The 25,942-nt window shown below is 41.7% G+C and overlaps 1 protein-coding gene across 6 annotated transcripts in view; it reads left to right on the forward strand.

The window, feature by feature from the left end:
- The first annotated feature begins 220 nt into the window (after positions 1-220).
- Positions 221-25,942, forward strand: part of by (focal adhesion protein tensin) — a 182,582-nt gene continuing 156,860 nt past the window's right edge. For 3 of the 6 annotated variants that reach the window (XM_069125068.1, XM_069125070.1, XM_069125069.1), the window contains exon 1: positions 221-1,819. In XM_069125068.1, coding sequence (XP_068981169.1) covers positions 1,727-1,819 — 93 coding nt within the window. In that variant the 5' untranslated portion in view covers positions 221-1,726. The remainder of the gene's footprint in view (positions 1,820-25,942) is intronic. The other 3 variants (XM_069125075.1, XM_069125071.1, XM_069125082.1) reach the window with 2 other exon arrangements.

The following is a 25,942-nucleotide window of genomic DNA, read 5'->3' on the forward strand; positions in this document are numbered from 1 at the left end:
GAGGAAGAATAATAAGGTTCGATCGTTTTCGGTTCGATCATCTTCTGTTGAATCGTCACAAAAGCAGGGCCAGCGATCGTAGTGGAGGCGCAGATGCAGAGAGCTGCGCTGCGTTTCGACACGGATTGTCGATTCCTTCCGCCCCTCTGTACCGGCCCTCTGAGCGCTCTTCGGGGTCCCGGCTGGTATTTTCTGTCAGTCGACGGCAGGCCGCGGGTCGAGCTGGTCGAGAAAAGCTGACGTTCGTAAAATCAAGTCGCTCGACACGCGCACCGCTCCATTCTCACGCGTATACATTTACTTTACGACACGAGGCACTACATTTTGACGTTCCTCCATTTCAAAATTTCAATTAATGGACAAATAATGGATGAAAATACAAAAATATTGAAGATATTGTATATCAATGATGAAATATTTCTCTTGAGTTGAGAAATTTAAAAAAATTTGAAAGAGGATTTTCAAATGCTGACAGCTGGCTTAAAAGCATCTATTGTTTGAGTAATTGAAGTTTAAAATATTACGGAATTAACGGTGCAAAGTTTCTTGAATTTTGAGAAGAAATTGCAATCTATCGTCGAGTTACCCGATAATCCCTGAAGCTTATTACGCAGAAATTGAAGATGAGATGAGATTACGCAGAAATGATCAAACAGGTTGATGAATGTGCGATGACAACTACCAGAAGCTAATCCACCTTCAAGCTCGTTTCTTACGAGTCTACGAACTTTTTAGTGAATATATTTTCTAATATCAAACTTCTGAAAAATCTTATAATAATCCAAGTGATAAAAATGATCTCGCTTTAACTCAAAAAAATAAAAATTCGTAAATCGCACCAGTCATATATACCCATTGAATAATATTTCTCGCGATTTGTGGGAAATATTATCGTCATTAGTGGAAAAGGTTGATCGCAGAAGAGTCGACGAAACGAAGATAAGGGACGCAGTGACCCAGGCTGTCAAGGCGCGTATAAAATCGACGATAGCAAAGTCGACAGTCGGCAGTGTCGCGGCAGCCGCGCGCGAGAGAGGACGTCGTCGTTAGTGCTACGTCGACGCGTGGAAAAGTCAGCATAGAAAAGTCAGCGTGGAAACGTTAATGCTTCCCACCACGCTGTGTTTTCGCTTTGTCAATCATCTCGCAAGAATTGTGTTCGTTTGTGTTCTTATCGCAACCTGCCTCGATTGTGCCTGAACGAATCGATCCACGATACATTACGAATGAAAATCATGCTTAAGGGACGATCTATAGTGCGACCAGCTAATTAACTTGCAGTCAAGACGCTTCGTTTCGATGCAAAATCACGACGTACGTGGTCTGCGCTTGGAGATACATAGAATTATTAACGAATCAGTGATGAATCGGTGAAAAGTTCAAAGTAGAAGGAAAGAATCACAGAATTCATAGAATAGTCGAAAAGGAAATTTTCATTGAAAAGAAAAACGAAGAATCCTGACGAACAAATTTAGGTTCGGATTAGGTCCTGGGTTGAATCCGGTTTGAAAGCGCGCGACTTTCCCAACTTTTCAAAAGATCCGCGAGATGCAGCGAACGAGAGACGCAGATAACAACGTAAAGCCGAGGAAGCCTTGAGGGATTTGCGGAAGGAGGACGAGAACGAGCTAGTGACTGGCAGGGAAGCGAGAAAGAGAGAAGTAGGAAAGAGAAGAATCGGAGTCGCGAACAAGAGGCAACGGAGAGGCGAGAAAACACTCGAGGAATGCCGTGGATAAAGTGTTTGGGCGGCGGAGGCGGAAAGGCCAGAAGAGGCAAACCACTCAGCGTCAGCCAGCCGATCCACCTGCTCGTCAAGGTATGATTTGCCTTAGTATTTCCCTCGACGAATTTTTCAAGCAAAATTTCGCCTGAATGTCTATGAAGAAGTTCTGATGGAGTGGTCCTGTTGCAAGATGGGTGTTAATATTGCGTTTAAATTATATTGCACATGGCCCCGATCAATTCGGCTATCGATGGTTTTCTCTTTTTTCTTCTGTGTTAAAGAGGTCCTCGAGTCAAATCTGGAAGGGATTCTGGCTCCAGATAGGCGACTTTATGGCCGCTCTTTAACTTTACTGGCACGGTTACGTGCTACTAAATCGCCCTATACACGCTTATCCACTTGTGTTGGATATATTTAGCATGATCAATGACGTAAATATTAATTTAGAGATTTCGATAGGGAAATGATGAGTAGTGGAGATTATTGAAGTTAATGCTTACCAGGAGGTTACCGTGATTTTGTATCGAAGACGAGTTTCTATTGACAAAAAAAAAAAAAAGAAAAAGGTGACAGAGGAAAATATCTAAATGGTAATCTTGTCTGGTGATCTCTTCATTCATTGGAAAATCGTGTGTTCTAAGATCTCCCTCGCCGATAATTTAGCAACAAGCCAGCTCCGTCCTTTGTCCTAATTGCCTTCCATCCCTCCGACAGTTCTGTATCACGGAAACAAAGGACAGAACTCATAGATAACGCAGACAACGTTTACACGAAGCGTTTAATAAGCGTGTCGCGTTCAGCGAGAGGCAGCTTAACTAGGAAGATGGAGCGCGGGAACAAAGAATGAAGAAAAAGGCGATAGACAAGAAAAAAGGAGAGTCGGACGAGGAATGGGTTAAAACGATTATTAGGCGAGCGTTTCTTTCGCGTTGGAATGCCATAAAACTGGATAGATACGAAACCCTGAGATGACAAAGGGGCACCATGGTGGCCCTTTCAACCAGCCTTGATTTATTAATTTCTTTGTCGAAGGCCTGCTCCTTTGAGACGACTGACCCAGACCGCCCCGCGGCCGACTGTATCGATTCAATGATCCATCCGCACGACCCACCAATTAAATTGATAATAACCACGCCGCGTTACCTGCTCGTTATCGTGCCTGCTGGCTGACTCTTAACGCAATAGTTAAGTGACACACACTTGTGCGCGATCGTCACGATGAAGAGGACTGGCCTCGAAGGGATCAGATCGACGAGAAAATCTCACTCGACACTCGAATCTCGATTGACACGTTTTCATTCGGTTGATATCTCAATTTTTGCAAAATTGTATTGAATTGGCAGAATGACAGCTCCTAGTTCTCTTATACGAGTCTGTTCGTTCGAAAGGATAGAATTTTGGACTTTAGCCAGTAAAAATTAACTAAATTCGAATTTTCTATTATTTACTGAGTGAGTAGCGTGAAGTAGGAAGTTGTTTAGGTCTGGTGGTCGAGTTCCTTTGTATGAGTAATATTTGGAATACATACGATTCTTTGGATCAGATCCAAGTTATATATTTCGAGAACAGTTAACGATTCTGGTGGATGACTGGTGGTTTGAACTTAAGTAGTTACAAATTACTAGGTTTCAATTATCGTGGAAAGTATGTCAGACGAAAATTGTCATTGTCACTGTGGCAGACGTGTTCAGATTATCAAGGTAATTATCGAAGCACAAAAGCGACTTGAAAACAAGGTCGAATCCTCTTTCGTGTAGTTTCCTACGTTCTTCTTTTGAAACGACATCCGCTATTCAACACTCTTTTTATGCAAATAACGTCGTGTGGTCTGTAATTAAACGAAATTAAATTAAAACAATGTGGTGGAACTGAACGACGAATTAATTTATACGGCAAGAAGCGATTGATCCTCGAATTAATTAAACGCCGGTCAAAATTGAATTTCTCCGATTAAAATTTACGACCGTTCTGTTGCGAATGATCGTTTACTTTTTTTTTGGAATATCGCGTCACCTGTTCTGACAAAATATGTAATTCGTCAAGTCTGCTAACGAGTTACAACATATACTACCGTCCATGAGTCTTTGTACAATTAAATTTGGTGTAATCCGATCAAAATGTTGATGTTCCTGGTGTATGTTCAATGTTGTGGTTGAAAAATGCTTCTTTAGTGTTGATTCTTTATCTTCGGTCGGTACTCTGCTAAATTTAAACTAAGACAGGAAATATATCACTTAAGATCCATGTTTATCGTAAAGGAGAGCTGACCATAAAGTTTTGGAATGTTGCTAGAGACATATATTTCAATCCCATTAACATCGCAATATTGAACAGACTCGTAGTCACCTAATTTATAATGGCTCAGAAAAGTATTTTAATACTTACGTAACTTTTTCGAATGTATTATGTGTGTTATAGAAAACATATCGAGATTTCATTAACAGTAGTGAGACACATATACCATAATTATATTGCTAAAATATGAAACTAATCTTCACATGTATGTAGACGTTGCAAAATATTCATTATTCAAAAAATCGATACCAGAATCTAAAATAATTTAGAAGTGTTCACATACTTATAAGACATTAACGTGCATCAAACAGAGAGCCATAATGAAACAGGCAATCAGAATCCCGGGCGAAGTCCTCTCACGATCAAATAGAGTCCCACGCGGGGCTCGTTTTGTTTCAGGTAGCAACTCGGAGGCGTCGTTAAGCGAATTAAGTACACAGACTAAAAATCGTGCGCTAATAGCGGAGCGCAATTAAATAATAGTAAAGCGTGCTACCACCCGTGGTTGCGTGCTGCAGCGATTTCATTAAAGCGCCACTTAGCATCGCGAATGCGATATTCCGTAGAATGAATGCGTCCATGAAGCTGGCCATTCTCGCTGCTCGTTCTCCGCGCTCCTAAAACTCGCCTAGGCGAAAACTTTGCCGCGTGTTTGTCTCTCTCATTTATACGAAAATGAGCGTACCGTCGGAATCACACGATAAAGATAAAAAACTTAACTTTTTATCACTTTCTGGATTTTTTGTCACTTTTTGTATTTTTCACGATTAATAGATGTTTTTTTTTAAAGAGTCTTGTTTGTTTTTTAAATATTTTTTGTTACTACTGCAAGATGTTATTCCTAACGCAGACGTGACGACGTGTGCGAGCTATCCGCGATCATGCGAGCGCACCACGTCTGTTATTATAACCGTACCATTATCGGTACTATACACCTGTACGGATTGGTTCTGGCCTATGTACGCCGCCCATCAGCAAGCACGCTCCAGAGCTGGCAATTAAATTAGCGAGCCCCTGGCAATTCTGCGATTTTTCACATGACGAAACTTTATGTAATAGTACTCGAACGGAGATGAAAGGTCGCGACTCCGATGATCTCGAGGAGTGTCTTTGGAATTTGCTTAATTCTAGTCTACATTACTATATTACTCTTCCACGCGAATTACTTCTGGCCTTTTATAGACTTCGTATTTCCTAATCTCAGCAACAGTGTCAGATTTCTGCATTACGTATCATAATCTCGCAAAGATGTTCAGGTCTAAGTAAACGTGCATTTAAAGTCTGTTATCAAACATGCACGGAACGAAATTCCACGCATTGCATCACGTTCCTCGTGGCGCTACACTTGCTTTGTACAAAGCCCGGCAATTAAGTCAGCGCACCTGCCACGCAATTATGCGAATTTTTCTCCAGGCACGCTCACCGTCACGGCAAATATGTTAGACCACATTTGATGGCGTATTTTTTCTTTTTACACGCATTTTTTGTCGTGCGTGTACATGCTTAATACGTCTAATCGATTTGAACCGATCAGCTCAGATCGGATTACGTGTTTGCTTAGAAAACTCGGTAGAAAATTCCAAACGAAGCGATTTCTTGATATTCTCTGTGTGCGTACGCGGAAAATTGAAATCGAGTGGTGAAAAGTACCTCGTGAAATAGGATCGATCGATCGAAGGAAAACACTCGACACGCTTCGATTACCTTTGGCTAAAAGGTTAAAAGCCGGGCTGGCGATATCTTTCACGGTGAATCAGCGAAGGCTCATAATTCTCCGGGAAGATTAGGAAAGTCTCATAACTATCGTCATCATCGTGAATGCTCTCCCGGTAACCGGTACGTGTACCAGCTCGTATATTACGCGGAACGTATGTGCGCATGCCATTGAATAGTACACACGGCAAAACAATGTTTTATTGGCTAGGTTCGCTCCCTCGGAACGGAGCTGCAACGTTCCTTTCAACTTTTTCTAGGCCAAACTAGCTCCAAAATTAATCTTACGGATATTAGACTCACCTAGAAGCTCCACTTTACATATCTCGATCTTTTACTTTGTTTTATCTCTATTTTATCTGTGTGGCAATTGGGAAGTTGAAGTGGTAAATGGTATAAGAATGCCACGAGTAAAGATTCTTGATAGAAATGGAGAATTTACAGTTAATTTTAATGTTCATATCTGTTATATGAATCTTCACCTCTCTATTTCGCTCTTTTTCTTTTTTCCCTGCTGCAATTGAAGAGTTGAAATAGGAAAAGATAATAAATGTCATAAATAAAAATTTTTAGTAAAAACAAGGAATGTATTTTTGTTCATTTTCTGAAAGGTATGAAAACTCAGCGTTTACCTTTTTCCGATAGACCTACAGAAAAAATAAATGGTAAAAATATATCTTTCATCTTTTCCAACTACGATCGTAGCTCTATTTTGTCATTGTCCTAAAAGATAAAATAAATTATTCTAGCACTTTTAACTCTTTTCGCTGTATTCCGCTGTGAAAAATCGCTTTCTACTTTTTAGTACTTCAATCGTTTATCATTTCACGGTCTGAATTATTTAAATTTAGAAGCAATATTCTCTCTATTTCGGTGGCATTTACGCTGTTTTTAACAATCTCATAAAAGTAATGGAAATTAAATTTTCGCCGTTTTAAAGAAGGTAGAAGTTTCCGAAGAGCATAGAAATTAAATAACATGTCTGATATAATAAGAAGATAGAGAAGTAAAAATGTAATGGCGATACTATTTTTGAAACGCCATCGATATTCAAGGCTGAGAAGAGCGCGTTTTCTCTACGTGAAACGTCAAAGTGTCCGAGAGGTAGACACGTACGTGGGTGTCGATAATGTTGTGACACCGCTTAAAAGGTGTAAAGTAAAGACTGTGTGTGCGAAGCAAACAATTTTCGAGTTTATTGAGCGAACGCCCGCCGGCGAACGGTTTCAGGAGCCGAGTCCATGCGCGTAGGCAGATATACTTACCTCCTAACGTTTCAAAGCATTTCCTAACGTTTAACAGCCCCTTTTCATCTTGACGAACCTCCATAATAAATTTAGAGTCGCGTAACGATTCGACTATTTCATTGATTCGAAGAATTTGGCACGACGTACACACCTTGTGTTATTACATTCAATTGCAAACACATAGGTATTAGAGTTTGTTCTTATTGCGAAAGTTTGCGGGAATTTCGCACGTGGTGCATAGTCGATGTTAATGGTATCCAAATTCGAGACAAATTGTGCTAACAAGATTAGAACAGGCTAGTCAATTACCCGATGACTCCATCCTTGTTCTATTTTTGGACTCAGGGACGCTCAGAGACTGGAAGGGTCACCCCTTCCAAAATTGTCGTCAAAAATAACACGTTTGCAGACGTTCGATGACATTTCTACTCATTCGCTTGCCAAATCTGGTGCCCAATTGGGTCAGAAAGTGCACGTGACGAAGCTTAATACCGGAATCTTCGATGTCTAAAGACACATAAAAGAAGAAGTTAAAGTATGCAGTGACCGAAATACGCTTCATTTGTATCGTCAAAAAGGAATTGCAGTGAATTTATAAAATTTCTATGAAAAATAGCAAATTAATCATTCTCAATGCGCAGTTCTGCTATTTATCTAAACTTCTGACGTACAACACTTGAAGAGATTTATAGAAGGGGAATCTTAAAAGTTTCCGGACAGGAGTAGCGAAGTTGAAGAGGAAGTAACGGCGGAATTGAATTGAGAAATTATTCGAGTGCTTACCGGACGAGGCTGCCAGTTCCGAAAAAGGAGGAAAGACGCGGAAAAGCAATACAGAGAAAGAGGGTTAACGAGCAACGAGCCGAAAGAAAAGAAACGAACACTGTTGGAGATTAAATCGCGCGATATCACGGCTTAACGATTCGAGTCTTGCGCGAGCGACGATGGCTGACCTCTTGAGATTCCTTAATTGCAGCTGCACGTCGGTGCGCAATTAAAAGTTCTTCAATTGGGACACACGTATCGCATCTCGCGGTACCTCGTAGTTTTATCCAACCCCTTGGGTCAACTACGTAGAATCTTTTTGCTCGTCGGATTATCTTCGTAGAAAGCTAGTTCAGGCTTGCGTATCCCGTTTCATGAATGGGTCAGCCATATCCAAAAATCTTGCTGACACCTGCTTCACACTTGCACGATTCCAGTGCAATTATGCCTCTGAAATAATTAATGTGAATGAAAATGATGTGCAGTGCTAAAGAATCAAGGACTTCTTTTATTCTATTAATTATTCGTGTTCGCGATATTAAACACAAGAGTATGCAGTTTTAATTATTCCGTTCTTATAATAAGATTTGGTTTAGTGAACAGCATAAATGAAGCATGATAATACTCGTCGCAAATAATTTTCTTGTTCTTTGAATTATCTTTATTTACAGTTGAATTCAAGAATAGATAGTTCTTATTTTTCGCTTTAATAACAGAATTTAGTAATTCGCATCGTCCAAAGTGAAATAAAGCGATGATCAGAGTAAAAGACATAATTTTTACTGTTCATACTTGATAACACAATCTAAATATGCTCTTCGAAGTGAAGCAGAATGATCATCAGTATAAAAGCAAAAATCAAGAATTTTTTATCGTCTAATCCATTTGCACTTGCTATACCAGATACGAGAGAAACCTGGTAACTACATCGTCGATCGTTCAGCTTCTATCGCAAATTATCAACGAAGATTTCCCTAAAAAGATCCGAAATACGTTCAAGATGCTGTCAGAAAGACTTTACATAAAAGCAATGAATTCCCCGAAGGATTTTCGTAACAACTGCTCTGATCCTCCGTTTTTTCCCATCGCCAGAGTACTCTGTAAAAGAAAGAAGAAGTTTGAGACCCAGCCATAGATCTTGGCGAGGGGACGTTGAGCGATAGCAATAAGGAAGCATCAGAGAGATTCCCGTGCCTCGATCAGTCTCTCATTGTTTCTGAATAATTGATGCAGCACTTGGCGTCGTCGGTCGATCGTCCAGAGAGAACAATCGACCTGTTCGTGTGTGGCTTGGATGAAACCCGCCGGTCTACACGGCGGTACAAGCAGTCGATCCATCAGCGAATTATCTGGAATCGCGAAAAGTAAATCTCGCGACGTCGGGCGGCGTACACACGCGTGTATATGATAATCTGGGCAATATCGCGAAATGTCAGAAAGAGCGAGGCGCAATTTCGTCGTGTGTAGTCTCGTTACGAAGGATGTCGGGCCAAGTGAACATCGGCGTTGCGAAAGGAATTTGTTCGTTCGACTGTTTCCACAGGGAAATGTACTCTTCGTTTGACATGGATCGAACTATTGTTGCCACACACGCGTTTCATCGTGACGTAATTTTGAGCGCTCGGCGCGCGCGATGGGAACGATTCATCGGCCTCTTCTTTTTTATGGAGATTACCGGATACATTTGCATGTTGATTTAATTTGTTCGTGGGAAACGATCCGTTGTATCACTAATAAATGGAAACGTGAAACACCACTGGTACGTTGAAAGTGTAAATACAACAGAAAAATTGAAATTTTCATTGGAATAATACATTTGAAGATGAATATTTCTCGTACAATATAATAAATTAAATTTTATAAAATGTATTAAAAAAGAAATCGCGGAATTAGCTCGAGTGGGTATTTCTGTAGGTTTATATTATATTCGAGAATGGTTTTCGTTTGAGAATGAGATTTTCTTAGGAAGTTCCCCTTGTAATCACAAACTCGTTCCCCTGTCCGCGATTCGAATGCTCGACAGCGCAGTTGGATCTCGGTAATTCCAGCAATCAGCCCGACAAACCCTTTTCACCGGGAGTACCGCGACACGACAGAATTCTTCCGTGGTCTCGGAGGTGAACAAAGGTCGTCGGATGATTTCTCGAGAGTCGGTAATGAGCAACGTGAGTGGAGCGAGCAGAAAATACGTGAAATCTGTTACTTCCACGGTTGAAAGCTTACTGCATCGGTTGAAAGCCGCACAATAAGAAATGACATCTCACTTTGCATATGATTAACCACACAGACAGATTCCAAGTTCCATTTCTATTCATAGGATCCTATTCGAAAGAACATAAACGAATCGATATAGAATCAAAGAAGAATGAAGAAAGAAAAGTAAAAAGTCATTGTCTTCCGATAGTCGTTTCATTTTTCTTCGCGTCCTGCTTTCTTCCGGGAAAACTCGTAACCCGGATTTTTCGATCGTCTCCTCGAAACTTTCGAGCGAGGAATTTCAATTGTTTTATCTGCCCAATCGAAAAAATAACGAGTCTCCCGATGGATTCTATTATTTAGTCTGTGGACTGAGTTGGTCGAAAAGTCATCGACGCCGCGTTCACGTCTCGGATTTCTTACGAGTATCGCCGTCTTTTTCTATCTGGTTCTATTCTGGCGACGAGTAGTGCACATTCCATGTAGAGATGCTCGTAGCGAACGAACCGGTGCAGAAGAAGTACGGGACCGTGGCGAGGAACGCAGTCTACCGTGTATAAAAGGGTGAAAGGTGAAGATCAGTTAAGGGTGATATAGTGAAGGCGTTTAGTTAAATCGATCAGATAGCAGCTTTGCATGGCCCCTTGGTGGCACCCTCGCGCGTCTGCCACTGTCTTTCCCTGAATTATGAGCAACGTCCACCTGCAAAACGTTTCTTCCTTGATCTGTATTCCCACAACGAGCACGTGCACGCCGGTTCAATCTCTTCTCGCTCTTTCGTTCCTTCTTCCATCCTTGACTTTCAACCCAATCGTTGCCATACGTTTCTCGTCGTAGTACGATTTCGAACTCGTTAGGGTTTTATTTTGCTGCTAATCTTCTTAGAGTCATATTCAGGTTGCTCGGTGGTGTGTCTCGTAGACTTTGCTCTTAGATTAACACGTTTTAAATCGCCATGCCTCGAATGCACACGCTAATCGTGGTAGCACTTAAAGTGGAAGGATATCCGTGACGGGATTATAGCTAGGAAAGATAGCTGTCTACTTATTTTTTTAGGGCGATTGGCCTAAAAGTGTCCGTCGAGGAAATCATCTAATCACCAAACCGAGTTTCCAGAATTACGAGAGGCTCTTTAGCTGGAGGATTTATCGTCGATTTACGACAAGGTATGAGGTTTCACTTCATCAACGGTATCGAGAACGGTCCACCAAGTCGAAGGATAATGGGCCGATGAGTAAACGATCATCGTAACCATTACTAGTTCTCCTCGAGCCTGAACAATCCCGTGCTTAGCGCGATTTACCGGCAGCGAAGAAAATACGAACTTTCTAACATTTTTCACTGCGTCTTCCGCTATCAGCATTGCAAAGTGCCAGCGAGATTTGTGATCAAGTACTTCAACCTTTAATAGAAAATTAGTACAAGGTTTCAATACGATATTATAGTTAACATAGAGTAGGCTTATACGTGCATTGCATCACAGATATTTTAATATCTTCGGTACTTTAATATTTTGCGAATAATATTTTAAAAATTCTAACTATTTCCAAAGACAAATGAAGACAATTTTGACAATATGTAGTTGATCGACAACGTGCCAAGCTTAAGCTGGCATAAGGATAAAAATTCGAATTCCCTGTAACACTATTTTATTTGAAATTTTTCGCATATGGAATAAAATGACGACTCTTTCAGAAAACAGATTTAGAGAGGGAAAACTCGTCTATCTGCCAAATACACGCATCTATGTATAAAAACGCTGGCTCGAAGCGATTGAAAAGACTCGAGCTGGAAATCCCGGTCGGTTAATCGGTCCGATCGTTTCCGTGCACGCAAACGCTTCGAATGTTTCCGTTTGGAAATCGGAATCGACGGGAGGGACACGCTCGAATCGAGAGACGCACGCGTGTCCAATTGCAAACGTGAAAGCTGCCCGGTTCGCGCAGAAGTCGGAAAGGAGAGCGGAATTCGATCGACCGGATAAATGTTTAAGCACGCTCCTGCTTCCTGTTTGGACCATTAGCTGCGCCACAAGCCGTGCAATCGAATCCAAGGATCATACTCGGCGTAATGGTCGCGTGCTGACTTGGATCCGCGCGAAGATCTCTGCATGATTTCCCACGAAAATCGCAATCCTGGTTTGTTGATTACGAACAATGGTGTCCATTTGACGAATAGGAATTTATGGATCGAATCTAACGTACGTAATGTTTTCTCATCCTTGAGTTCTTATGTTAAAAAATAATGGTGTCTTCTAGCATACAACTAGTTTGATTAATCTGTACAAAGTTCAAGATTGAATTTGAAAATGTTGGGGCCCAAATAACTCTATCTTGCTATACCTCGAATAAAGAGGGAAACATTGATAAAACGTGTCGGTCGATTGACGTTCCCTCCTTTGTGCTGGTACAAAGTGGACGATTTAATTGCATGATCGAAGCACATCGTTTCAGATAGATCATCGCCGCATTGAGGTACATTCTATACGTTCCTTTTGAAATGGACAGTGACGTAACGACAGTTTCTCTATCTGTGTGTTAGACTCATCTTTGTCGGTGGAAGATAATGCGGTAATGAAAACGGTCTCGTTAGACCGCGCAATAAAATGACGTGGCGGTTAAAATCGAATCAGGCTTATATAATTTTCTTGACTGTCAAGAACGGTAAATAACGTTGTTGATGACCATTTCGTTCACCGGAAATCTTATTAAGACAATAACCGAATTATTTTGCATAGAGTATTCGTGGACGTAAAAAGATAGCGGGCAATTTGAAAGGGTAATTTTACGGTAGTCCTTTGTTCTACCCGAATAAAATTATCTTTAATCTCTCGGTTATTAACTCAACCGACGGACCCAATTTTTCACATCACTTTACAAAAAGTATACGTAAAATATCTCCAGCGGTTTCAAAACTGTGATAGATATTTATACAAGCCATTATTTTTCTGTGAAAATGAACGAACCTCTGTAACGTCTGATTTCTAGCTATTTCTCAAACGATTATAGCCAGTACTTCCACCTGTCAAGACAGTGTACGGTCGTGCTATAATTATTTGATGGCGTGTTCACAATGACGATCGCAGACATCGATAGCGCGTCACGATTCGCGCGATGTAAGAACGTTTCACCTGGTCTTAAATCCGGTCTTAAATCCAGATAACTGGACCATGTTACGTGACTTTTCCACCATATAGTTGGCAATGGTAGAAGTTTGGTTCTTTCGCGCGGTGAAACACAGCCGTCCCAGAAAACGAGTAGTCATTATTCGTGTTATTGCGAGCAGGATGCTGGAATATGCGACGCGTGGCCGTCGTTCCATATATTCTGCCCCTGGCATGCTTCCCGAATATTTTGTTCCCTTTGGAATAATACGGTCTGCGCCGTGTGTCTCTGCAGCCAGATTAAAAGTCATCCCGAATTTTCTACGTCCAAGAGCACAGCCTCCCTGTAATCCTGTCGCAGGCGCCTGTAATCCGTGCGCTTACGTGCAAATCCAAATAGAGATGGAACAGGTGTGCAATTATCTGATGTCGTTTGCTCATGGATTTTATAACGCTGATGCTACCGATTGTTGTTTGGAATGGATTCGGGGATCGTTTGTCTCGAGCCGGCAGGGTCCTCCTAGATGTTTTAAATTGTCCTTTTTATAGTAGTTCTCCTTTTCCCATTCTAATAAAATAGCATACTGAGTAAGCTTTCTTGAATAATTTCCGTGTAACATGACAAAGAACAATGCTGTAGATCTCTATCTGCCTTCAAGATGCAAATGATTCTTATAGTTTTACTGAATACGAGTAGTTTCATACTAGCGTGCAATCTAACATTCATTTCTATATTTCTTCCAATGATATTTTAACTTTCTAGTGAAAATATCACAGAACCTCTCTGGATCATTTTTTTTGAATACGACTTATTCACATTTTTTGTTCAAATAACAGATATTCATATTCATGGAAATTTCAATACATGGAGTTCACATTAACGTCCACTAAAATCTTTTCTCCAATAAATGGAGTTCACGTTCACTAAATTTCGTCCCAACAAACGAAATTCTACTGATATATATTTAATGATCGTACAAAGGCCAGTATCGAGTGCGTTCGAATATCGTTCGAACATTAATAAGGCACTCGAAGATCTTCCTTGATTTACCAAAGGTTTCTCCGAAAGGGGAGAATAAACTAACGATATCAACAGAGGAAAGAAAGTACCTCGGGAGAAGTTTGATTCGAAGTTTCCTCTTTGATGAGGTTTGTAACAAACCCGGAGGAAAAGTACCTACGGTCCTTATTAAATTTTTCCAGTAGAGTATTCACAGGGGCGCGAAATGATCGTTCGCACCTCATTTACCCCTCGCGTTTCGGTATTCTTTCTGCTTTCTTTTGCCTATCATCGCACCGTGCGCTATTATTTCTGCCTGTAACAACCCCTCGAGTCTGGCGAGACGACTAATATCTGTAGCTTGCAACCCCCGTCAGCGACAAAGACGCGTTATTATGCATGTTCCCGGCACGTCGTCAGCTTTCAAACAACCCTTTCCCCACCGGTAGCAGCAATAACAACCGTGTCTAGTCGCTTGCGTGGCACAAATGCGCGCACAGGAAGCGCACGTCCGATTTACCCGCGCTCGTCGCGGCTCCTACAACACTTCCGTTTAAATTAACCATGCTGACAAATTATTAATGTGCCCTGTCTGCGATGTGCATATTCACACGCGGAACTGTGGCTTTCATACAGCAATCAGTAGACTTTCAATGGGAAAGCTGGTAATTAATTTTTCTAACGAATATTTAGTATGAAATTTTCTAGAAGGTTTAGAGGTCCGTTATTCCTTGATTGGAATACTTTTAGACATTGACACGTTGATTGTTGGTTATTCCAACAGAGTGTACTGTTATTAGGCATGTACATTAATTTGACGCTTTTAGTTTCAAGCCAAATAGGAATTTCTCCCCTGATGGGAGACTGCATTAACGTAATTGTACAAGCATCGTAGCAAACATAGGGCAGAAGAAATAGAACTAGACACTGCAATTTTGGAATCGCAGTAATTCCTTTTCATTCGAAGCTGCACATTTCGTGACGTGTATTTATGGTCAAGGTAAAATCGCGGTCGTACGTTCATGGATCGTGATCTTCGATCTACGTTGTTTGCTTCGTGAGGATCTTCCCGAGGGTAACCTCTGGACACGTGGGTCACTTTGTCGAACTCGGTCATTTACCATCACGGTTCGGGTAAGGAACAAACGTTACGAAACAGTCCATGGAACACCGAAAGCAATAACGACTGGCAAATATTTGCCAGCCGGATATTACGTGTTTCCTAAGCTCCGACATTTCCAATAACAGAATAAATACACCCTAACGTACAAACAAGGATGCATCATCACGCCCTTAAACGGATACACAAATATGTTCATCAAACTATTAATATAATAACCTTAATAAATTAGTTGTAAAGCCAAGTATCCGAGCATTCAATCGACAATGGTAAAAATTCCAATTCTACTTTTCCTAGATGAAGATCTTCATCGATAACGAATGGAAACACGAGAATCACCGATCTTAACGATCCTCATAAGTCAGTGGCTTCGAGTACAGTTACGCGGTTCCGCGGTCATAATTCTCCTCGCTTAATTGTATTAATAAATCCAATTAGAGTGGTCGACGTCGATTGAACGGTAGCCAATAATCTAGCAGATGGTACGATCGAGGATACTGTCCGTCTGGAGGTGGGACCAGAAGTTTCTGCAGATTCGAGGTTCACTGCTTCTCGCGCTGTTTCCATCCTAGCTCCTTTGAATCTTCTGGGACGAGCTCCGATCGATCGAATGGAAATTCCATTCTCGTTAAGTGCCATGGAACAAGTTGGAGATATACGAATAAGAGGGGAGTCAGTCGTGTCACACGGTTCAGAGGTAGAAGGTAGAAAGAAATAGAGAGTAGGAAGGGGAAAGCTGGAGCAAAAAAGAGGGAAAAAGGGACAGATAGGTACAGGAAGGGGACGAGTAGGTTGGTAGAGAATCTACCGCTAAGGCGAAGCAGATTAGAGCAGGTCGGGCACAGCGAGATTTCATCTATAGGCAGCCGCTTTTCATCCTCCCACTCCTTTTCCTCGTCCTTCCCTTCTGTGAATCGTTCCATTCTCCTGTCGCCCTTGAATACTTTCTGCCCTAACGATAGAACGCACATATAGTTATAAAATGGAAGGCCCTTTCGCAGGGATGCGTCTCTCATTCCTTATCGTCACCTATTGAGAGAAAAAGGTGAAGAACCGGTTTCTTTGCCTTCCGCCGTTTAAAGAATCGCTTGTTCATTAATATGACAGCTTATTACGCACGTGCCTGCTGCCGATCGTCGTCCTCTTCTTCTTTTTCCCCCTCGCTCGGCCGTTTCATTGGGCGATTTATTTCGCGACTGGAAACGTGCTCTCGGTTCGGGGGAAATCAATTTTTATCTTGTCAAAGAAGGAATATTTAAAACGTGATTGCGTCTTTTACGAGAGACTTCTGCGTGATTAACGATCCATTGCGTTAACTTCATTACGCGGTTTCTTGAATATCTATGCGGATTACTATCGATATAGTGATAAAGTGCTCTTTACGATTTATGCAGCGATAGGTTTGATTAGGAAAATCTGGTAGATGTTCAATAGTGGGTTTTAGCTATTCAGTTGTATCACGCTGTGAAATCCTCTGATCCTCCGCTCTAAGGAACGGGTTCAAGCTCGGTGGCAGGGCACAATGGGTCGATTTAAGGCGAATAAATGGGCCTTTCGTGGGCCTCAACGCATATCTAAATATTTCGGGCCACGCTGCTAATGTGTCGCTGTATCACGAGGGCACGTTCCAGCGGTCATTAAAGAATTCATTGCTCGTTCACGAGACTACACGCATCCTGTTGAAGAAAGAACCGTTTGGGAAAGGGATTTCACGGAAACGTGTCGAGTGTCGGGCAACGAAAAGGCATTATGCAAATAGCCACAAAGCTCTGCCCGGTGACACTGGCCTCGTATTCCAGAGTCTCGTGCTTATACTCACGAAATTAATCACCGTGCATTTAAACGCTCTCAACGTTTCGAACGTTCGCACGATTTTTCTCGTTGAAAATTTATCGAAGTTGTTCGCTCGTACCTCGTATCTCGTTTTTTGGCAAACGTCGCCTGTTTTATTCCGCGAGAAGGATTCGTATTACTTCCAGACGAGAAGCGTGAAAGTCAACGTCGTGGAAGGGAAAGAAACCAGCGTCGACGAGCATGGAGACTTGGCGAGACGCAAATAGACGATTGATAAATTCGTCTGGAACGACGAGGCGCATCGAGATGCATGCTGGTGCCTTACAGACTAGAAGGAGCTAATGCGCTTTATGGGGCTGACGGGATATTGATGTGCATGCGGGAGTCTAACGCGCCAAAAAAACAAGTTTACCTCCAGACGCGAGAAATATCACCATTCGAGTTTAATGTATTCTTCAGCTCTGAATTTGTTCGTCTATTATGTGGATAGTCGAGTAAAACATTTTGCGGTTGCTATAACCTCGTTCAAATTAATCAAATAACTCGAATAGAAGCTTGTGTGAATCAAGTCATTCCAATGGAGCAGCTTGAATTCAAGTGAACTAACTTTAAGCAATGGTTGCTGAAATATTAGTAAAGGTGGTACCTGCTGGAATATTAGCAACGACGAATAAAATTCATTTCTTAAAAGAAAAAGAAATATACATGTGTTTAATCGGCTCTTAGTACGCACTTCACAAAATTGAAAGGTTACTTCAAGTCAATACTAAAATGCGTAACAATTTCAAGTAGCTCACGTTACTAAAGTAGTTTCAAGGGATTCTAAATTAAATGATTAAATTAATGTGAACCAGGCTAGAAACTCGGGAGAATATTTCTCAACTTGACTAATCTGAACCAGTCTTAACATCCGAAGCCGTCTTCAAAAATTAAGCATCCTTATTTTTTTTCACGAACAGTTACTAATTTCCAACATGCTGTATCAGTTTTCCTCCTGTCAGATGTCCTGAGCCCCGAAATATCTTTCCTAAGCGATGAAATGGCGGCAGAGACTTAACCAAAGACAGGAGAGACAAGTCTCGCGTGCAAAGTTTTGCGAAAAAGAGCAGAGAAAGGGTATCTGGAAAAGAAGACGACGATAATCTTCGTGGCTGGTCCGGCGCACGATGAAGAGGATTCCACCTTCTCGCCGCGGGGCATTATTCTACACGTGCGAACATTTCGCGGGAACAATGGTCCGGTCGTTAGGAGGAGTTTTCGTCCCGAGTTAGGATCGTGTCCGGCCGGTATTATTCCGACGGGTTCCTGGAACGGCGTTCGTTTGTCGGCAAAAATAAGAAGCCGTGAAAAACTGTGAAAGCTGCGGAGGTCCTGCGGAGGAACTAGCTGCCGTCGACTGGCAGTCAGGCAGAACCGACCACGAGGCTTCCCTTCCTCCTTCTTTCTCTCTACACGTGTTTTCTTTTCTGCTTTTTGTTCTCAGGCTGCTGCGAAGCCAGGCTTTTAGCCCTCGTTCTCACTCATCCTTTCTTCCCTGCACACACGCTCATTGTTCGGCCCCATTGCTTCTCGCGAGGACATTTTCTGAAACTAATTGGCCCGTCGCCTCATTAGATACGAAACTCGCCCGCTAGATGACGGACTTGGTTAACGCAAATACAGTCCTGATTGTAATCCAAAAGTGGAGATCGCAGAGAGAGAGAGAGAGAGAGAGAGAGAGAGAGAGAAGAGAGAGAGAGAGAAAGAGAGCTATGTGCCAGTAGACTTTCAGTTGAAGTTAATTACCATGAAAACAGTATCTAGGTAAAAATGCAAGTTTTTATGGTGATGAAGGTAGTTAGAGGGAATCCTTTAGGATGTTCAAACTTCCTTGCAGTCATCACGAGAACACTACCTGGATAAAATTGCAGATTTTTGTGGTGACTGGAGGAAGCTAGAGGAAGGTCTTGTAAGATCTTCAAACTTCTTCGGAGTTAATTATGTGGAAAACGCTATCTGGGTAAAATTAACAGACTTTTGTGGTAGCTTGATGACGAAAATACTTGAGCGAATCTTTTAAGATGTTCAAACTTGTCTAAGACTTTAAATTTCATTCAGCGGTGCACTGCTCTGTTTTTTTGTGTCACTCCGGTTTTTATATTTACTTCTCGTTTAAATTTCTTCGGTACACGTTTTATATTCCAGTCGTCGATACTTCTAGTATCAGAAAAAGAGAAAATGCTTTGGAGTGATATTCAGAAGAATTCCATACAATGCTAAGCGGTGGGAGATCGTCTAAAGAACCAGCGTTACAGAAATCCAGGCAAAGTTCGATCCACGATCGAGAGAGCACTCGAGAAGAGCGAACGATTCGTTCAAGTGGGTGGATTGGTGGATGCACCCACGCAGTTCCGCGTGTGTACAGGAAGGCCGTGGAATCGACATAACAGTGGGAGAAGAGGCCACCCGTGGAAGCGCGTTTTACATAATCGGTCAGTCGGGAAAGGTAACGACGCGTTCGCGAGCCGGATGCGCGTTTCTCGTGAATATTCTCTACTGAAGAGTGCTGGCTACCAACGGTGGAAGGCGCCCGAGGACTGAACTCCTCCCTGAACTTCGATCCGTGTAGTTTAGATCTACGCCACACCTATAATGTTGTATGCCGCGTTTCGTCGAGCTGTTGAAACATGTTGCGTCATCGAGTTCATGTATCAATGTATTCTGGTGAACGATGTAATCGTCGTCTAACCGAAGGCGTAATAAGTTTATCGACGCAGACAGTTACGCACATCATGGACTTTTTGTGGCGCTAATGAAGTCAGAAAAATTCTCTATCTCGAGATAGGTCGAAGATAGGAAAGAATAAAGTTTGCGTCGGAGAGAAAAGTAAATTTGCAAATTGAGGAACTGAACGTCTCTTGACCATGCTGGCAACATACTTATTTTCTCTTTAATTTCTTCAACTCTTCTTTTAAATATTCATTATATTACACGATTGCTACGAGTATATCCGTAATTATGCTTTAAGAGAACTGTATTTAATTACGTCGTGAAATAGATCTTAAGATTTTTTATAGAAGCAGTTATTTTCATTTAATATAAATCAGTGTTGATGATTTTTATGACACCGATTTCGCCATAGAGGGTATGTCGCTTCTAATTAATACAGTATATTCTTATCTCAAAGGTTTACAAATTTGACAAGGTTAGTCTTTGAGCCTTACAATTTGTCGAATACGTGTGCGTCGTGCAAATTCTTGACTATACATATCGAAACTTTATTCCTTTCAAAACAAGGCCTCAGACGAACAAATTTTATTCCATATTTTCGATGCAAAATAACCTCCCGCCAATTGTCTGTTCCCTTTTACTTGGGAATTTGGTAAATACACGTATATTTGATAAACTATCGAGCTCGATTTTCTCGAAAATGAAGCTTTCAACGTAATTTTATTATTCTTGATTTTCTTTTCGTTTCGAGCCATAGAATCTTCTAGATTTCACTGGAGCCACAAATTTAGGCCCACAATGCGTTCTCATCAGAAGAATCGTAGGATTCGAAGAAAAAGAGAAAGGTGTAATTTAATGGTGGATAGGGAAGGGTCCAAGGGTTCTAATCCGAGAAAAGGAAGGATTTCGTGGATGGTTGGGTAAAGACAAAGGAATATTCGTTGATCGACGACACCAGAGATCTTTTGGGGCTGGAAGGCACATCCTGACCTCCCAGTGAGATAAATCGTCGTGGGACCGAACTTGTGGCCATTCTTCGCTGCTGTTAGTATATAGCCATGCAACCTGTGCGTCCTTGCCGGTCGACCGGTTAATCTTGAATCGCCTGTACAACCTGTCCTTCCTGGGATCTCGAATTACGCGTGAAAAAAGTTGGGTGTTTCGTTTACACGGTCTGGAGAAGGGAAAGGAAGATATGTAAGAGAGGAAAAAGGAGAGGAACATCTCTGGTTGTTCGACATTCGGTCGAATCACGGTGATGTTAACTTAGGTGGCGTAAATCCCTCAGGGGCACAAGTGGCCGTTTAGGCGGTCCTGCAGGGACGAGATTAATGCGTCACTTGGCGAGGAGAGACCCCTCTCGAGCCGTGTCAAAACATGTGGACCGAAGTGCCACCAGCGTTCACGACAATTATCATCTCCACCAGTTAAACGCTTCCGTCTGCTATACTCGACGAGCAACTCGGACGAAGAAGTGGTTAGGATGAGTTTAAGAGTCGTTTCTTTGAAGGGTTAATCGCTGCTTGTTGCCTGTTCACACGAAGATAGAGATGGCGAAGATGGTAGAAATTGGCTGGTCAGATTGTGGAACTGATCTTAGGCACCCGGATCCTTTTGGGCATATAGAGGATGACGTTTTAATATTGAAATATGGACGGAGAATGGTGTTAAACTATTTTCAGGAACTTCTTATCAAAGAGATTTATAGAGGAGAAGATGATATAACAGAGAGTCGGAATCAAAATTTGTTATTCATCTAGAAAATTATAGAATTAAAAATTGTCCATTTATTTCCAAAGATCTGCGTCGAATTGCTCTATTTTTCGAGAATAAAACTTTAAAAAACATCATTAGTTAAATTCCTACGGAGTTCTTGGAAGAATCAACGCATAACATTGTAGAAAGGATCGATAAGGGAATTTCACCGGCAATTTGGCGTTTATCGCGGATCAGGAAATTCGACTAGCGCGGAAATCGCGGAAGGATGCCACGAGCGCTGAGCGGCACTCTTCAAAGCGATGCCGGGGAAGCTGCACGCGCGTGGGATCGTGACAGGCTCGTTGAGCGTGAACGACGAAGAAGCTATTTCAAAGGGAAACAAAGTCTAAGTCGTTAATCCGCTTGGCACTTGCCAGGAAACGGGACGAGTCGATAGCCGACCCCTACTGCACGACTAGGGTGCGGTTTTCAAACAAACATCGAAAATCGAGATTCGATTCTGGCACGACTTCGCAACATTACGTAATTCGGTCGTTGCACTACGGCTCTTAAATTTTGCCACAGTGGCGGTTTCTGGTTCCGTCCTAGTCACTGTTGTTTCTACGAAATTCCGAAATATCCTCCACTAGCACCGAAATAATAGTTCGTATCGTTAGCTCGTGCTAGGATCGGTGAAAACGTTTACCTTGGCTTATTCGGACGGGCAAAGTTCCTGGGTTGGGTTGAAGTTTGGTTGTGTTATTGGATTAAGCTTTGTAGAAAGAAGTATTAAGGAACCCCGAAAGTTTGGAAATGTAAGGATAAAAAGATTCGAAAATTCTTAAGCAAAGAAATGAACAAACGTAACGATTCGAAGGTTTGGAAGACTGAAAATTTAAAAATTGGGGCTTTAGAAATTTGGAAATCGGAACCTTTAAAAATTTTGTTATTCGAAAGCTTGTAAATTGAAAAATTTTGAAAATTTGAATGCTTGAAAGGTTTAAAACTTGAAAATCGGAGACTTTAAAGAATTGAAATCGCAGCAGAGATAAGTTACACGAAATGCAGCTATTTTATACCGCTTCCTTGATCTTTCCGGGCATCGTCCAACAGAGTACTGCCGTAGGTCAAGAATCTCTGATGTAACACTTAGACACGCCTCAATTATCCGTTGACTCATTCTTCTTCTTCTTCTTCTTCTTCTTCTTCTTCTTCTTCTTCTTCTTCTTCTTCTTCTTCTTCTACTACTATTCATCTTCTCAACAAAGGTTCAACATTCTGATATAGTATAATCACCCCTCAAAAAAATTACCAACTCTCACAGTCAAACCAATTATTCTGCAAATACATCAAAATAAACAACAACGCGGCAAGCACGAAGAAACATACCTAAGCGTAAGCGATTAAGAGCCGGCACGTGCTACGTAATGTAAGAAGCGTCGTCTAAATTCTGCCTCGATCGAGCGTTTCCCGGGGCGTGCCACGTCAAGAATCATTGAAGCCGTGTTCCGGTGTCCGATCGCGCCGCGATCGTTAACGTGTGTCAACGAGAAGGTGAGTCCATCAACGTCCACTGGAGGCCATTGTCTTCATCCTGGACGAAGACGTTGTCGGTTAGGGTAAGATAGAAGAAACAAGGAATTCCCGAGGACGTGAATCGAACAGGGAGGAAAGGAACGAATGCATCGGAAAGGAAGAGGAAAGAGAGAGCCGAAAGAATGCGAAACGCGCACAGTGTGCAACGAGCAATCGAGTTCTTGGATTCCATGGTAATCGTGAGCGAGATGAACCAGACCCATAAAGCTTTACCGTTTCCTTTTACTGTACACACACATACACATACACGAATATGGAGTTGCTCGAAAAATTGGCAGCGAAATTTAGAAAATATTTGAAGATATTGCGTGTTTATAGAATTCTTTTATTATTAAATATTTGAGACTTCGATGGAGGTTTACTTCAGATTACATGAATGTGTTTGACCACGATTCTGTGAAAATTAGAACAGATCAAAGTTGTTTCGCTTTATGCTCTCAAAGTGATATTTTCAATGATTTTATACCTAACATTAGCTAAAATTGTTTTAATCTTGGAATATTAGTCGTTCTTGGAATGTAAAGCGACGAATCTATCTGCCCAGAAATTTTTGCACACCACTGTATATTAAAAATACGCTCTTCTCGTATCACACAATACGTCATTATCACTGGATGGCATGAACATTCTGTGGCACGTGAAAACACGATTTCTTGGAAAAAAAAAAATTGGAAAAGTTACTCGAACGTAGAAACGTCGATACATAGAAGAAGAAGGAGAGGAAAGTTATCGTAATGCTCGGTACAGCGATGTCGAGTCGCGTTCCTTGACTGATTTTTAATCGGGTCCCATGTACGCCCGCGGCCACTAACGTCGTGGACTGGTTCTTTATCTGATTCCGACGCAATTATTCCTGCCTCGGGGGTAATTAAGTCCGATGCAAGCCGAATCGATTTTGATAAGCGATCGGGATAATACAACCTTCACTCCCTGGGATTGCACAATCCAATCGTGCTGCTCGGTTTTTATCGTCCAGACCTCCGGATGGATTTCTATCTCGTGATTGTTATGCCGGGATTCCATCGTGCAATTACTCAACACAGTCGTACCAATGGAATTAATGGGACAAACGAGCGTTTAGGACTGTTGGATTGTCGTCAGAGATCATCTGCAAAGAATGCAATTATCATATAGAAGTATGATATTCCTTCTTTTTAAAATATTTGCCCTTAGCGAACCTCTTTGAACTGCACGTGACCTTGCGTGCCAATGGTATATTCTGTACTGTAACTTTAAAATTATCTTCATTCTTTGTAGAAGAACTTCGATGACCCATTATGATCTTTAACCCTGCCGTTCTCCTCGGGTCTATAAAATTAAAAATGAAAATTATTCAATAGATGTTATCGAAATGTAGATAGTATTTAAATATTTAACTTGAGTATTCGACATAAATTATACAGGTATATTTTATTAATTTTTGTGTTTCATACTTTATACGAATGAAGTATTTCATAATTTGAAGAGAAACTATTTGAAGGAACGAAAACATGATTTTCTAAGATGAAACTGTCTGATAGAATCTTTACTGTTTTCGATTGATTAGATCTAGGTTGCTGATATTGCAAGATTCTTGGTCCTCGCTAAAAAGTCACTTGGAATTTCCAAAAAACAGGAGGAAAGGAAGGGAAAAGGGATGATCGAGAGATCCAATGGACTCCATGGCTATCGGATAATATGCACATACGTATGAGGTTGGCGCACAACGGCCGTTAGAACTTTTGAAGCGTCCCTCTTAGCCACGTGGAATCCGTGGAATCGCATTTAAAATTAAAATCACTGGCCCCACTCGTTCTCTTCGTCTACCACGAACCTTCATACGCCCATGGTACATTGCTCGCATCAGTACGATCTTGATCATCGACGTCCCTTTTTCTAAGCATTTTTTTTTCTTGCTTTTTTCATTTCCCTCCACCTCTTCTTCTTCATGCTATCCATTTTTCCCGTTGAGTTCCCACCCTTTCTCCTTCTGTTGTCCCCTCTCGTCGCGTTTCACGTTTCCTGCGGTCGCGCATACGCGGCCACACGGCGTCCCATGAATTTGCATGAGTCCGATCTGTCTGGCGTTCATCCAGAACGAATTTCTGTTGGCGATCTTCCTCGTGACCGGTTCATTCATCGATCCCAACCACCGACAGTGACTCGATGAGTGTTTACCTCGCCACCGATCCACGATCGGGCGATCAATCTCCGTTTTGGTAGCTCCAACATCGAGAGACCCGCTCGGGGAACGATATACATCGTTAAATCATGGCAATACTTTGTCTCGCTGCTGGATTTATGGAGCTTGTTCGGTTATGACGACGAGGAATAACGCTTACATTTGCTGACGTTTTTAACGCAGAAGATAAAAGGATAGACTTAGTGAGTTGAATATTGGACCAGGGAATTTGTTATTGGAAATGTTGGATAAGATCTTAAGAAGATCTTTGGTAAATTAATTTGTATGCAGCGCCTTTGTAGAATTCATTCTGTATCAAACATGAACAGACTCCGGTTGAGGATTAAATTCTCTCTTAAATTTAAACTTAGGAATCCAGAGAAATTTTGTCACAGAAGCTCCCAAGGAAAGTCTTTTCAGTTTTGTATTCCATCACCTCTTTATCAGCGATTTGACTTGGATTAAACTCGTGATGCGCACAGATTGAGACACTTGAACGTAGGAATTTGGAGGAATTTGTAGAAATTTGGTTATGGAAACTTGCGAGTGAAATCACTTCGATAGCTGTTCTCATTCCAAGTATCGCAGAAGCCAGTAATTGTAGAACTACAATGTCGTAGTTCTAGCTAACCCTGAAGTGGCAACATTCCCAGTAGCGATCATTTCACAGGACTGTTCGTAAATCCGCGTCACGATGACCGTTAGCAACAGTTGGAGACAGCGATAGCCGCACTTCTTGTATCTCCAGAGTGAAGGTCGGGACAAGAGATTCACTGGGTGGTTTTGCGGTTGAGTTGTCTAGAAAGCCGAACGTTGAAC

This window comes from Bombus flavifrons, chromosome 12 (genome assembly GCF_040668555.2).
Source record: "Bombus flavifrons isolate JBK064 chromosome 12, iyBomFlav1_principal, whole genome shotgun sequence".
NCBI lineage: Eukaryota > Metazoa > Arthropoda > Insecta > Hymenoptera > Apidae > Bombus > Bombus flavifrons.